The following is a 15,806-nucleotide window of genomic DNA, read 5'->3' as shown; positions in this document are numbered from 1 at the left end:
AAGTTATATTTCAAGTTCGTGATTTCTGCAAAAGTAACAAATTGAATGTGCTGAATTTAATTCATTGATTAGATAAACCACAGCAATGATATATGTTCAAAATCTGCAGTCACTGAGCACCAGTATCAATTGATGTGTTGCTTTTTGCCATATCCTCATTCCATTTTTTATTTCTCCAGGAGGTTGTACGGTGATGTAACAGAAATAAGCAATTCCAGTCAACATCAGGACTTGGTGCAGGAATTGAGCCCTGTCAGTAAATCCCAGCAAACCTTCACCAAAGAAGAGTTTCTGAAACTGATGCTGCCAGACAGCCCTCCTTTGGAACAGAGGAGGAGGAAGGTTAGTCTGTACACCTGTCAGAGTTAATTCATGAGATGTGTCCACTGGTATTTTAACAAAACTCCAACTGACAGAGAACAAAAAGCTGAACCTCCCCAGGTAGAGCAGTGAGTGCTCTTCTAGAAACAGTCCCAATGGGACAGTCAGGTTGCAACCCCAGCATGCCAGCAAATCCAGTACTGTAGATTGAAGTTAATAGGGGACAACAGCTATTTGAAATTACTTTCTACTCAATGACTGTGATAGGATAGCACCTTCTCTGTTGTGCTGCGCATATTGGATATGTGGGATAGTTTACCAAAGCTTGCAAATTACAGCCCTCCTTTAACATAATATTAAAAATCCTCAGAATAAGAATCAGGTTTATTATCACTAATGTATGTCGTGAAATGTGTTGATTTCATGTACTGGTGCCACAAAGTATACTGTAAATTACTATAAGAAATATATATATAATTTTTTAAAGTAAATTACATTAAATAAGTAGTGCCCTAAGGAGCATGTGGAGACAAAAAAAAATTAATAGCTGAAGCTATTTTGGCAGATGCTAAGTGAGAAAAGAAAGATGGAAAGTTTAGGAGAAGTGTTTCAAGAATTTGGAGCCAAGATAAAAAAGAGAAAAATGATTACACAAAATGTCTTATTTAGAGGAGAGGATGTGATAACTTAATGGCCAGTTTTCTGATGTAAAGATTTTATCCTTTGCCAGAACAACTGAAAAATATAAATTCATTCAATTAAAACAAAATCTGGAATAAAAGCCAGGTGTCAGTTCTGGTAACCATATAAACTTAGCACAGCACAGGAATAGGATGAAGGAATCAAAACAGCTCTCTAAGTGAAATATCAAGCCCTTTCCAAGTAATTGACGGTTTGGTCTGGAGTTCCTTTGGTAGCCAGATGAGAGAGGTTGATGACAACTTACACCCGTGGAACTTGTATCAGAAACCCTAGGAACTTGTTCATTCAGCTCCCTTCTTCAGTAATGAAGTTATATTAGCCATTGATTGCACGGCGAATCAGTTGGGCCCTCAAAGCGCAAAAGGCTCTCTTTTAGTGTGCCACATTTTCGCAATTCATCTAATGGAGTGCAGTAAGATCTGGTATTCGTTGTAACCACAGAGCATTTCAAGATGATTTAAACCAATTAAGTTCTTCTCATGTAGGAATGTAGGAAGGGTGAGTTGTGTTGTGCACACTCAAGAATGAAATAGTAAACAAATAATTTGTTTTATGTGTTGATGATGATCAGGGCACTCTGTATTTTCTGCTCCGGTATCTAGATCAGGGCATAAGCCTTTAACCTCTGATTCAGCAGGGAAAATGTAACCACAAAAGTAGAGGTTTTGACTCATCATCAGAGTAATATGAAGCCAGTGGAAGCATCGGACATCTACTTCTGCAAATAGTTTCAAGCTCCTGAGAGTGCACATCTCGCACAATTTCTCTTGGTCCTAGAACACGTTCTGCACAATCATGAAAGCTCACCAACTTTCTCTATTTTCTGAGGAGGCTCAAGAGAACTGGACTATGCACATTAATACTCACGTCATTCTACAGACGCACAGTAGAGAGCATCCTAACAAGCTGCATCACTACATGGTACAGAATCTGCACTGCGGTGTATAGGAATTCTTTACAACAAGTAGTCATTGCATCACTGGCACACCAGCCTACCTGCCATCAAGGACATATATACAGAAAAGTGCCAGAAATGGGCCAGTAACATCATGAAGGATCCCACCCACCCTGCTCATGAAGTGTTTGTTCCACTCCCATCAGACAGGCTACGTAGCATCCATGCCAGGACCACCAGGCTCAAAAGCAGTTACTTTCACCAAGCTGTAAGGCCAGTCAACATCTCCACCCACTAAACATCCCCTCCACCACCACTACTTCATCATTTCCTGTCAGTCACCTATGTACAGACACTCCTGTGCCTAGCGTCACTTTATGGACATATAATCAATCTATGTAAACAAGCTCTCTTATGTATTTATATTTATTGTGGTGTTTTTTTGTTATTCTGTTCTTTATCTTATTGTGTTTTTTTGATGCTACATCAGATCCAGAGTAACAATTACTTTGTTCTCCTTTCCACTTGCATTAAACAATTTTGAATCTTAAATATTGAATCTTAACTGGCATTATCGTAACTATATCTTCAGTGGCAAAAACTGAAATTCAGCGAAGGGAGAGAGGATCATTATAAAAGGAAATCTAGGGAGGAAAAAGGGAAAAAAAAGGTGACTTTTGAACTACACCAAGCCTGGGTTTTAGAGAGGTCTGGAGGCAGGAAGACTGTCATCACTGTTATTGCCAGCAAGCACATCTTAATGATCTGACCCTGTGGCCTGGCGCCATTTGCATTCCATGTGGAGACAGCTTAATGACTGTCTGCAAGACCTTTAGCAAATTGCAAAACACGGTCATACACAAAAATCATAAAATCACATGAAATAAACAGCCACTTAATTCCTTATTGCTTAGTTGTATATTTTCTTCAATAACGACACATAAATTGAAGTAAATATCAGCATGGAATACACTGCAAGAATGCATCACAATTTCACTGAAACCAAAAATTGTTTTCTCTACACACAGGAAAAAGTCCCAAGTTCTGCTGCTTGTTTCACTTAGGGTTTTTTTTTAGATGAGGAAATATTTTTGTATAAGAAAAGAAAATTGTTTAATTTTATATTTGTATTTACAGAGTACCATAATTCCTAGAAATTAACATTTTAGCAAAATAGGAGTTCATTTGTCTATGCTGATAGTGAATTAAAGCATCAAGATAATGAGTTTGGTAGTTAATTTCACAAGGCTTCCATCGCACTTTACAAAGGTGCCTGGTAGTCTCTTTTTGAAAGTATGCTGTGCATATATTGAGATCACCACCCCTTGTTATTCCTTTGGCCTATCCCTACTTTTCCCCTTGCACATGCTCACCTTTTTGTCAGCTACCTGGAATTATAAGTCATTTGCAAATGTGTAACCTTCAGCCAGCAGTTTTTGTCATGAACATTCTGTGGACGTTTTCAATCAATATTCATTTAATCAACACACATCAAAGTTGCTGGTGAACGCAGCAGGCCAAGCAGCATCTGTAGGAAGAGGTGCAGTCGACGTTTCAGGCCCTCCTGTCTTCTCCTATCATTTTGGATCTCCCCCTCCCCCTCCAACTTTCAAATCCCTTACTCACTCTTCCTTCAGTTAGTCCTGACGAAGGGTCTCGGCCTGAAACGTCGACTGCACCTCTTCCTACAGATGCTGCTTGGCCTGCTGCGTTCACCAGCAACTTTGATGTGTGTTGCTTGAATTTCCAGCATCTGCAGAATTCCTGTTGTTTGCGTTTAATATTCAGTTAATGTTTTTTTTATTAACATTGCTTTATTTGGATATATTTCTGCAGCTGATGTAATGGACATGACATTGTATTTCCCCTTCCCATGTTTTCAAATGAAACCAAAGATGGTAACAAATGGAGTTAAGCTTAAAGACCAATAGATTTTAGCAATAAATACAAAGAAGGATTTGTATTTCTATAACATCCCTCATGACGATCCAATCTATCTTGCAGTTAGTGAAGCATTTATTTTAATGAGCAGTCACTGTAGAAAATACCACTGTTAGTTTTATTTTTTATTTGTTCAAGGAGCATCATTGTTAGATAAAACTAAGCTAAGATTGGCTTTGCCACATGTACATTGAAATGTGTCAGTAAAATATTAGCACCTACTGCCCCTTCCTAATTGTTCCTGAACTGAGGAGTTGGTTAAGTGGTCCACATCATTAGTCAGTACGGAGTCACATTGTTGAAGAGTTCACTCCCCTCAATTACCAGTTTTGTAGTGCATTCAAAGTCAAATTAGTTGATACCTCTGTACTTGCAGCCTAATGCCCCATCTCAAAATTCCCTTTCCTCTCAAAGTTCTTGAACCTTCTCTAGCCTCCCAAATCATTCTCAGATTTCTCAGGGCACCAATCTCAAATACCTCTAAACATACAATCAGTGGCCACTTTAGTATCTTCTGTATCTAATAAAGTGGCCACTGAGTGTGCATTTGTGATCTTTTGCTGTTGTAGCCCATCCACTTCGAGGTTTAATGAGCTGTGCATTCAGAGATGCTCTTCTACACACCGCTGTTGTAATGCATGGTTATTTGAGTTACTGTTGCCTTCCTGTCAGCTTGAAACAATCTGGCCATTCTCCTCTGACCTCTCTTATTAATACAGCATTTTCTCCCACAGAACTGCCACGCATTGGATGTTTTTTTTGTCTTTCACACCACTTTCTGTCAATTCTAGAGACTGTTGTGCGTAAAAATCCCAGGAGATCAGCAGTTACTGAGATACTCAGAACACTCTATTTGGCATCAACAATCGTTCCATGGACAAAGTAACTTAGATCATATTTATTCCCCATTCTAATGTTTGGTCTGAACAAAACTGAACCTCTTGACCCTGTTTGCATGCTTCAAAGCATTGAGCTGCTGCCGCATGATTGGTTGATTATATATTTGCATTAATGACCAGATGTACCTAATAAAGTGGCCACTGAGTGGAGGCCAGACTGGAGAGGGTGGGTGGTCTGCCTACCCTCTTCTGTCTGACTTTTATGTACTCCATACTGACCAATGATGTAGACACTTAACTAACTTCCCAGTGAAATTTGTGATGTTTGAATGATAACAGTTTGAGAACTATTGTCAATTATTTTGTGTAGTGTTTGAGTTTAATGTTAATTGTGGCGGCTCGCCCACGCGGCAAGCGAACCGGCTCCAGCAGTCGTGGGCGAGTCCGCAGCCAGCGGCAACCGAGAGGGCTCTGAGTGCGGGGCAGACCTCGGCCCGAAAGCCGACGTCACTTCCGCCCCACAAAGAGCGGAGGTTGCTGGGAGCAGGCACTTAAGTGCGCGCGGATTGAAACAGTAAATAGATCAACCAGACCCTACTCGACTCAGTGTGTTGCTTTCACTCATTGCGTATCAGCGCGACCAAATTGGTGACCCCGGAGGTCCAATGGCATTTGGACCCAGCATGAACGACTCAGCTCTGCAGAATGCAGTTTCCCTTAAACTGCCAGCCTTCTGGACCACTCAACCCCTGGTCTGGTTCGAGCAAGCAGAGGCCCAATTCCAGGTCAGGCAAATTGTCTCAGACACCACCAAGTATTACTAAGTGGTGGGCGCCCTCAAGAGGAGCGAGATACCTTTTCACCATGGTGGACAGGTTCACGAGGTGGCCAGAAGCTATCCCACTTGCTGACACGGCCACGGAGACATGCGCCAGAGCCCTGATTACCACCTGGGTGGCACGGTTCGGACTCCCAGCCCACGTAACTTCAGACAGGGGTGTGCAGTTCACATCGGCTTTGTAGTCTGCACTGGCACAACTCCTCGGAACCCAGCTCCACCGAACGACTGCTTACCACCCACAGTCCAACGGTGGAACGTTTCCACAGGCACTTGAAGTCAGCCCTGATGGCACGCCTCTGAGGGCCAGACTGGGTTGATGAACTCCCCTGGGTGCTGCTTGGTATCCGCATGGCACCCAAGGAGGACCTGGCCGCATCATCGGCCGAACTTGTTTACGGTGCCCAGCTCACAGTTCTTGATGAGTTTGTGCCAGCACCCCATGGCCAGGAGGACACACCTACGGCGGTCCTAACTAAACTCCAGGAGCGGATTGGAACACTTGCCCCAGTCCCACAACACGCTGGAGGAACTCAGCAGGTCAGGCAGCATCCGTGGAAACGATCAGTCAACGTTTCGGGCCGGTACCCTTCGTCGGGACTGTAGAGGGAAGGGGCAGAGGCCCTAACAGAGCGAGTATGTTTTTGTTCGCCGAGGCGTGCACAGACCACCCCTGCAGCAACCATACAAAGGACCTTACAAGGTGGTGCACCATAATGGGACGACCTGTGTTCTCAACATTGGCGGTCGTGAAGAGACTTTTACCATTGACTGTCTCAAACCGGCACATCTGGGCCTTGAACACACGGTTGCGGTTCCACCCTCACAACAACGAGGCCGGCCACCTAAAAGAGCTAACAGCGTGCAGGCTGTGGACTCTGCACCTCCTAGCGCCGGTTCTGGGGTGGGGGGTGTCATGTGGCGGCTCGCCCACGCGGCAAGCAAACCGGCTCCAGCAGTCGCGGGCGAGTCCGCAGCCAGCGGCAACCGAGAGGGCTCTGAGTGCGGGGCAGACCTCGGCCCGGAAGCCAATGTCACTTCCGCCCCGCAAAGAGCGGGGGATGCTGGGAGCGGGCACTTAAGCGCGCACACATTTAAACAGTAAACAGTTCAACCAGACCCTGCTCGACTCAGTGTGTTGCTTTCACTCTTTGCATATCAGTGTGACTACAACTTTTATTTTTCTCCCTCCACTGTTTAACTGAGTTGGGGAGTGAGTAGGTGTTGGTGTCACTTTAATTGATTAGCGTTTTTGTTTGATAATGGACACTAAGAGGTTATGATGGTTGTCAGTTCTGCCTCAGTGACAGCTTTCTCACTATCATTTTCAAAAGATCATTGATCCAAGTCCTAAGTCCCACCCAGAAACTGATTTTTTCTCTCAGAAATAAATTTTATGAATTAAATATGCAAATATCACTCCAATTCTATTTATATGAGGCATTCCTCTGTTGCTATCCTCAGTATAGACCCCATCATTTCATTTACATTATGTACAAAAAACGCCATTTTCCTTTGCCATGCAGTTGATGACAAATAGTCCAGATACGTGGTGCACAGATTCCAGATCCTCAGTATGCAGTGGTGGGAGGGCCTTAAACTGCGGCCTTTCCCCACACAACCTTTGTGGCAGCTGCACAGAGTTTCACACCATTTGTCAGCACGTAGTTCCTGACCTTGGGATGTGAATTCCGGAATATTTTGTCAGAGACAGCCCTTTGTACTGAAAGACCAACATGTTTCAGGCTAATTGGGCCATGTTCTAAGCCATTGATGTTTGTCTTAGCACGTTTCTATAAGAACAGTCATTAGAGCACAGAATTATGCATCAGATAAACCACAACAAAGACCACAGCACCCCCTTTCCAGATCTTGGCAATCATCTGATTCAGAAGGAAATGAATAATGGTTTCACCAACACAAAATAATCTGCAGATGCTGGGGTCAAAGGAACACTCACAACATGCTGGAGGAACTCAGCAGGTCGGGCAGCATCGGTGGAAATTACTGCATTGGTGCTGCTTCCTGCATCCATGCTGAGCTCATCAACTTCATCGACTTTATTTCTAACTTCCACCCAGCCCTCAAATTCACTTGGTCTATCTCGGACACTTCTCTCCCCTTTCTCGATCTCTCGGTCTCCATCTCTGGAGTCAGACTGTCCACTGACATCTTCTAGAAGCCCACTGACTCTCATAACTACCTCGACTATACCTCTTCCCACCCCGCCACATGCAAAAATGCCATTCCCTATTCCCAGTTCCTCTGTCTCCACTGCATCTGCACCAACGATGAGGTTTTCCATTCCAGGACATCTCAAGTGTCCTCTTTCTTTAAGGATCGTGGTTTCCCTTCTGCCGTCATCAATGATGCCCTCACCCGCATCTCCTCCATTTCCTGCACTTCGGCCCTCACCCCATCCTCCCACCACCACAACAGGGACAGAGTTCCCCTTACCTACCACCCCACCAGCCTCCGGATCCAGCACATTATCCTCTGCAACTTCCGCCACCTTCAACAGGACCCCACCACGAAGCACATCTTTCCCTCTCCACCCCTCTCCGCTTTCCACAGGGATGGGTCCCTCCGCGACTCCCTGATCCACACGTCCCTGCCCACGGATCTCCCACCCGGCACTTATCCCTGTAAGCGCAAGTGCTACACCTGTCCCTACACCTCCTCTCTTGCCACCATTCAGGGCCCCAAACAGTCCTTCCAAGTGAGGCAACACTTCACTTGTGAGTCTGTTGGGGTCATCTATTGCATCCGGTGCTCCCGGTGCGGCCTCCTCTACATCCGTTCGTAAAGCACCTCCGCTCCGTCCACCACAACAGACAGGATCTCCCAGTTGCTACCCACTTCAACTCTGCTTCCCATTCCCATTCAGATATGTCCACACATAGCCTCCTCTACTGCCATGATGAGGCTAAACTCAGGTTGGAGGAGCAACACCTCATATACCGTCTAAGTAGTCTCCAGCCCCTTGGTATGAACGTTGAATTCTCCAGCTTCCGGTAATTCCCTCCCCCTTCCTTCCCCTATCCCTATGTCACTCTGCCCCTTCCCCCAGCTGCCTATAACCTCCCTCATGGTTCCGCCTCCTTCTACTACCCATTGTGTTTTCCCCTATTCTTTCTTCACCTTTCCTGCCTATCACCTCCCTGCTTCCCCTCCCCCACCCCTTTATCTTTCCCCTTACTGGTTTTTCACCTGGAACCTACCAGCCTTCTCCTTCCCACCCTCCTCCCACCTTCTTTATAGGGCCTCTGCCCCTTCCCTCTACAGTCCTGACAAAGGGTTCCGGCCGGAAACGTCAACTCATCGTTTCCACGGATGCTGCCCGACCTGCTGAGTTCCTCCAGCGTGTTGTGAGTAATGGTTTCACCGCTAGCACAGTTTCTGAAGAACAGCTGCAGTGGTGCTGAGACTCCATCCGTGCTGGGAGAATCTGACAAAGCAGGGCCCTTCTCACCATCAACTCAAGCAAATCTTGTCTTAAGTTCTGGTACTGCCAGCTTTTTTCCAAAAATAAGACCAGAGACATAGGAGTAGAATTAGGCCATTTGGCCCATTCGATTGTGGTTGATCTATTCTCAACCTCATTCTCCTGCCTTCTCCTCTAACTTTTTGATGGGCTTCCTAATCAAGAACCTATCAACCTTCTGTTTAAATATACCCAATGATATGGCCTCCACAGCAGTTTAGAACCATAGAACCATAGAAACTACAGCACGGAAACAGGCCCTTTGGCCCTTCTTGGCTGTGCCGAACCATTTTCTGCCTAGTCCCACTGACCTGCACACGGACCATATCCCTCTGTACACTTCCCATCCATGTATCTGTCCAATTTATTCTTAAATGTTAAAAAAGAACCCGCATTTACCACCTCGTCTGGCAGCTCATTCCATACTCCCACCACTCTCTGTGTGAAGAAGCCCCCCCTAATGTTCCCTTTAAACTTTTCCCCCCTCACCCTTAACCCATGTCCTCTGGTTTTTTTCTCCCCTTGCCTCAGTGGAAGAAGCCTGCTTGCATTCACTCTATCTATACCCATCATAATTTTATATACCTCTATCAAATCTCCCCTCATTCTTCTACGCTGCAGGGAATAAAGTCCTAACCTATTCAACCTTTCTCTGTAACTGAGTTTCTCAAGTCCCGGCAACATCCTTGTAAACCTTCTCTGCACTCTTTCAACCTTATTTATATCCTTCCTGTAATTTGGTGACCAAAACTGAACACAATACTCTAGATTCGGCCTCACCAATGCCTTATACAACCTCATCATAACATTCCAGCTCTTATACTCAATACTTCGATTAGTAAAGGCCAATGTACCAAAAGCTCTCTTTACGACCCTATCTACCTGTGACGCCACTTTTAGGGAATTTTGTATCTGTATTCCCAGATCCCTCTGTTCCACTGCACTCCTCAGTGCCTTACCATTAACCCTGTATGTTCTATGTTGGTTTGTCCTTCCAACGTGCAATACCTCACACTTGTCAGTATTAAACTCCATCTGCCATTTTTCAGCCCATTTTTCCAGCTGGTCCAAGTCCCTCTGCAGGCTCTGAAAACCTTCCTCACTGTCTACTACACCTCCAATCTTCGTATCATCAGCAAACTTGCTGATCCAATTTAGCACATTATCATCCAGATCATTGATATAGATGACAAATAACAATGGACCCAGCACTGATCCCTGTGGCACACCACTAGTCACAGGCCTCCACTCAGAGAAGCAATTCTCTACCACCACTCTCTGGCTTCTTCCATCGAGCCAATGTCTAATCCAATTTACCACCTCTCCATGTATACCTAGCGATTGAATTTTCCTAACTAACCTCCCATGCGGGACCTTGTCAAAGGCCTTACTGAAGTCCATGTAGACAATATCCACTGCCTTCCCTTCATCCACTTTCCTGGTAACCTCCTCGAAAAACTCCAACAGATTGGTCAAACATGACCTACCACGCACAAAGCCATGTTGACTCTCCCTAATAAGCCCCTGTCTATCCAAATGCTTGTAGATTCTGTCTCTTAGTACTCCCTCCAATAACTTACCTACTACTGACGTTAAACTCACCGGCCTATAATTTCCCGGATTACTTTTTGATCCTTTTTTAAACAACGGAACAACATGAGCCACTCTCCAATCCTCCGGCACCTCACCCGTAGACAGCGACATTTTAAATATTTCTGCCAGGGCCCCCGCAATTTCAACACTAGTCTCCTTCAAGGTCCAAGGGAACACTCTATCAGGTCCCGGGGATTTATCCACTTTAATTTTCCTCAAGACAGCAAGCACCTCCTCCTTTTCAATCTGTACAGTTTCCATGGTCTCACTACTTGATTCCCTCAATTCCATAGATCTCATGCCAGCTTCCTTAGTAAATACAGACGCAAAAAACCTATTTAAGATCTCCCCCATTTCCTTTGGTTCCGCACAAAGCTGACCACTCTGATCTTCAAGAGGACCAATTTTATGCCTTACAATCCTTTTGCTCTTAATATACTTGTAAAAGCTCTTTGGATTATCCTTCACTTTGACTGCCAAGGCAACCTCATGTCTTCTTTTTGCCCTCCTGATTTCTTTCTTAAGTATTTTCTTGCACTTCTTATACTCCTCAAGCACCTGATTTACCCCGTTTCCTATACATTTCATACAACTCCCTCTTCTTTATAAGAGTTGCAATATCCCTTGAGAACCAAGGTTCCTTATTCCTATTCAATTTGCCTTTAATCCTGACAGGAACATACAAACTCTGTACTCTCAAAATTTCCCCTTTGAAGTTTGTGGCAATTAATTCCATAAATAGATTCACCAACCTCTGGCTGAAGAAATTCTTCCTCATCTCTGTTCTAAAGGGATGTCCTTGTATTCTGAGGCTGTGTTTCCTGACCCAAAATTCTTCCACTAATGGTAACATCCTCTCCATGTACACTCTATCTAGGCCTTTTACTAAACTTTATTCATTAAAATATGCAGTAATACAAGCAGGACACTTATTCACCTTCATTCCCTGTATCAGGCTTACTCCTAACATGCCAATTTCACTGATGTTTAATCTCGAAGTGTTCCATCAGTGAAGTGTTTGAGATGCTGTTATACACAGTCCTTCGGTGTCCAACAGCAGCAAGACCCTACACTGTGGTCTTTCCCCACAGAGACTCTGCAGTGACCACACCAAGCTTCAGTGTGTCCTTCAGCATGTACTGCAACTTGAGATGTGTCAGTTGGCAGCATTCACTTCCAGATACCTCCTGGCACTGGAAGACCAATGGACAGAATTTCAGACAATTGTCTTTGTGTGCCTCATTGTGTATTCCAGGGAACGGCCTGCAGAGCACCAAAGTCGTACCTTATACAGAACTTAGGATGAACCTAAACAAACACCACTGCATCCTTTTCCAGATGTTGGCAAAAACATCACCCACAAAGAGCAACACACACACAATGCTGGAGGAACTCCACAAAATGCTGCAGCATAGAAAACCATAGAAACCATAGAAACTACAGCACAGAAACAGGCCTATTGGCCCTTCCTGGCTGTGCCGAATCATTTTCTGCCTAGTCCTACTATGCCTAGCATCTATGGAAGGGAATGCAGTGAACATTTCAGGCTGAAACCCTTCACCTGAAATGCTAACGATTTATTTTCTCTCTAAATGCTGTCTGACTTGCTGAGGTCAGTATTTTGTGTGTGTTGCTCCAGATTCCAGCATTTGTAGTCTCTTGTATCAACTGAATGGAGCATTGTGTGGCCTTTCCCTCTCATTACCAGGGATGGGTAGTTTCAAATGCAGTGTTGTTTGCTACTTACTTATTCAGGCTCTAATGTTGCCATATACAAAGATGGCCGTTGGAATGAGGAGTCCATGGGGTATACCCTGACCCTTCCCCCACCCTGCCACCTTTCTCTGGCTATCTCGACATCATTTCCAATGAACACAATCCATTGTTTAATTTCAAAAGTATATACAGATAATACAATATTCATGCCTGGTTTCGTACTCACATTGGGGCCAGCACAGCAGCAAAGAAGTTGACGTAGTATTAATAAAGCACCAGCGATCACCATTCGGGATTCGATTCCTGCCACTATCTGTAAGGAAGTTGTATGTTCTGCCTGTGACCCTATAGCTTTCTTCTGGGTTTTCCAGTTTCCTCCCACGTTCCAAAGGCGTGTGGTTAGGGATTGTAAGTTGTGGGCGGGCTACGTTGGCACCAGAAGTGTGACGACATTTACAGGTTGCCCAGCTCAAACCTTGCTGATTTGATAAAAACGATGCATTTCACTGTGTGTTTCGATGTACATGTGACAAATAAAGCTAATTTATGTTTTTGAATCAATACTTCCTCTTGCAAAGCACCAATGTGTCAATATTTTCCCTCTTTAAACAAGCACTCGATGAAATGTTTATGAGGCTATCACACAGGCTCTATACCATGGCCCTTCCCACAGAGTCTTGGCATTGGCTGCACCGAGCTTCAGCGCATCCCTCAGCACATACTCCCTAACCCGAGAATGTAGCATTTCAATGCAATCCACTTTTCCCTTCCTCCTATTCCAGTGCATTGTTGCGGCAGTGTTGAACTAAGGAATTGTACATTTGGATAACAACTTGTGAATACTGTTTCAAAGAAGAGTGGGAGAGTTATCATTAGTGTCCGTGGCAATTTCTGTCTCAGCTAGCATCACTGAAACACAGTAACTGGTTATTTAACCTGTACTGATGAAGGGTCTTGGCCCGAAATATTTACCGTACTCTTTTCCACAGATGCTGCCTGGCCTGCTGAATTCCTCCAGCATTTTGTGTGTGTTGCTTGGACACTTAATTGACGGTTTTCTGTTAACCTTGCATTATGCAAATTAAATGTAATGGGAAATACTCTTCAAAAGTACTCTAATCTCTGTAAAGCTTTTTGGAATATCCTCAGGCCATGAAGTACACTTATTATGCAACTTCTTTCTCTTTCAAATTTCATTTCTTCATTTGAGCCTTTTTTAAATGTGCCCTTGATTTTTTGGTATTCATACTGAGCAGTCAGTATTAGCCAGTTTCCCTGCAGCTTTGGAGAATATGCTCAATGGGCAGGCTGTTCACCAGCTTCCTGCTCACTGCCCAAGTTTGATTCTGTGATTCTATTCCATCTGTCTTCAGATGGGGAGGTTGGTAAAGCTGATATCATTTTGGATGCTAATAAGATTCTCAACCTCAGACTGAAGTACCCAGGGAGGATCCCAAAGAAGTAGGTTATCGCACGTTCTCTGTAAATCAGAGAACAGTTGGCTCATCATAGAATTATAATAAAAATTCCACTATTCTTACAGCATAATATGTCTATATTCCTCATTTCTCTCCAATCTTCTGTTCCACTGTTGCCAGCCAGGAATCGTGGGTCTGAAAATAGTTCCTAAAACCTCTGCAGCTCTCCTGAAAGCTCATAATACTTCTCCCAACATAACCATGTCAAATCAAAATCAGCATCAGATTTATTATCACAGCTATAAATACATCATCATGGCTTGGCTTCGCGAACAAAGATTTAGGAAGGGGGCTGCCCACGTCTGCTGCAGGCTCACTGGTGGCTGACGAGGCCAATACGGGACAGGCAGGCCCGGCCACAGCGGTTGCAAATGAAATTCTGTTCTGGGTTTGGTGCTGCTGTGTCACAGTTCTTCCTCCTTCTCCTTTTGTCCTCAATGCCAGCCCTGCGTGCAGTCAGGCCTCGCGATCGGAGGCTAGATTAGACCACTGGAGATGGTCAATGTGACAGGCACCAAGGGATTTCTTCAGAGAGTCCCTGTACCTCTTCTTCGGTGCCCCTCCATCATGGTGGCCAGTGGAGAGTTCGCCATACAGCACAATCTTGGGCAGGCGATGATCCTCCATCCTGGAGATGTGCCCTGCCCAGCGCAGCTGCGTCTTCAACAACATGGCCTCGATGCTGGTGACCTCCGTCTGTTCGAGAACTTCGGTGTTGGTGACGAAGCCACTGCAGTGGATGTTGAGGATGGTGTGGAGGCAATGTTGGTGTAAACGCTCAAGGAGTCGTAGGTAGTGATGGTAGGTGACCCACGACTCGGAGCCGTACAGGAGGGTGGTGAGCACAACAGCTCTGTACTCGCTGATCTTTGTGCCTTTCTTCAAATGCTTGTTGTTCCAGACTCTTTTGTACAGCCTGCCGAATGCGCTGTTTGCCTTTGTTGTCAATCTCTTTGTCGATCTTGGCATCTGACGAGGTGGTGCATCCCAGGTAGCTGAACTGGTGGACTGTCTTCAGCTCTACCTCACCGATGGTGATGCAGGGAGGGTGGTAATCTTCCTGAGGTGCGGGCTGATGGAGAACTTCTGTCTTCTTCAAGCTGACTTCCAGTCCGAAGAACTCGGTACACATACACACACACACACACACACACACACACACACACACACATTCGATAGTTAAGGGGACAGATAAGAGGTTCTGTGGGAGGTCATTTCTTCGGTAGTTTGAACGACTGCGCAAGCACATGAAAGTCGGCCTGTGAGACAGCAGGAGAGTTTAAAACGAGCAGATTGAGAAGGGGAGGTAATTTCTTCAGCAGTTTGAACGGGGCATGACTGCGCAAGTGCGTGAAGGTCGGCCTGTGAGACAGCAGGAGAGCTTAAAAAGTGAGCAGGTTAACAGAGTGGGAGTCGTAGGAGCAGGCGATGGAGTAGTGGGAAGGCTTAACTCCAGAGGCTTTGGCGAGCAGAGGCTGAGGTCAAGCTTGCTCCCAGTGAGGTGAGGCCAGATAAGTTCCTTTAATTAATCTAATTAATTTAGGAGTAGGTAATGGAGGCAGCAGTTAGGGCAGTTGAGTGCTCCTTTTGCAGGATGTGGGAAGTCAGGGCGAGCACAATTGTCCCTGATAACTACACCTGTAAAAGGTGCTTCCAGCTGCAGCTCCTGACAAACTGAGTTAGGAAACTGGATGAACTTTGGATCATTCGTGAGGCAGAGGCAGAAATAGACACAAAATAATCTGCAGATGCTGGGATCAAAGCAACACTTACAGTACACTGGAGGAACTCAGCAAGTCGGGCAGCATCAGTGGAAATGATGAGTCATTACAGTACAGCGTACTGTAAGGGCAGAAATAGACAGGAGTTTCAGGGAGTTAGTCACCCTTTAAAGTCAGGAGACAGGTAGCTGGGTGACTGTCAGAAGAGGGAAGGGGAATAGACAGAAAGAGCAGAGCACCCCTGTTGCCATTCCCATCAACAATAAGTACATCGTTTT

General features: G+C 45.0%; 1 protein-coding gene across 2 annotated transcripts in view; it reads left to right on the top strand.

The window, feature by feature from the left end:
- The window catches only part of sipa1l2 (signal induced proliferation associated 1 like 2), a 500,895-nt gene that overhangs the window by 428,094 nt on the left and 56,995 nt on the right, over positions 1-15,806 (top strand). For both annotated transcript variants that reach the window (XM_072251068.1, XM_072251067.1), the window contains exon 17: positions 180-342. In XM_072251068.1, coding sequence (XP_072107169.1) covers positions 180-342 — 163 coding nt within the window. The remainder of the gene's footprint in view (positions 1-179; positions 343-15,806) is intronic.

This window comes from Mobula birostris, chromosome 2 (assembly GCF_030028105.1).
Source record: "Mobula birostris isolate sMobBir1 chromosome 2, sMobBir1.hap1, whole genome shotgun sequence".
NCBI classification, from domain to species: Eukaryota; Metazoa; Chordata; class Chondrichthyes; order Myliobatiformes; family Myliobatidae; genus Mobula; species Mobula birostris.
Note: the sequence above shows the minus strand (reverse complement) of the source record. Positions and strands in the feature narration are given on the sequence as shown.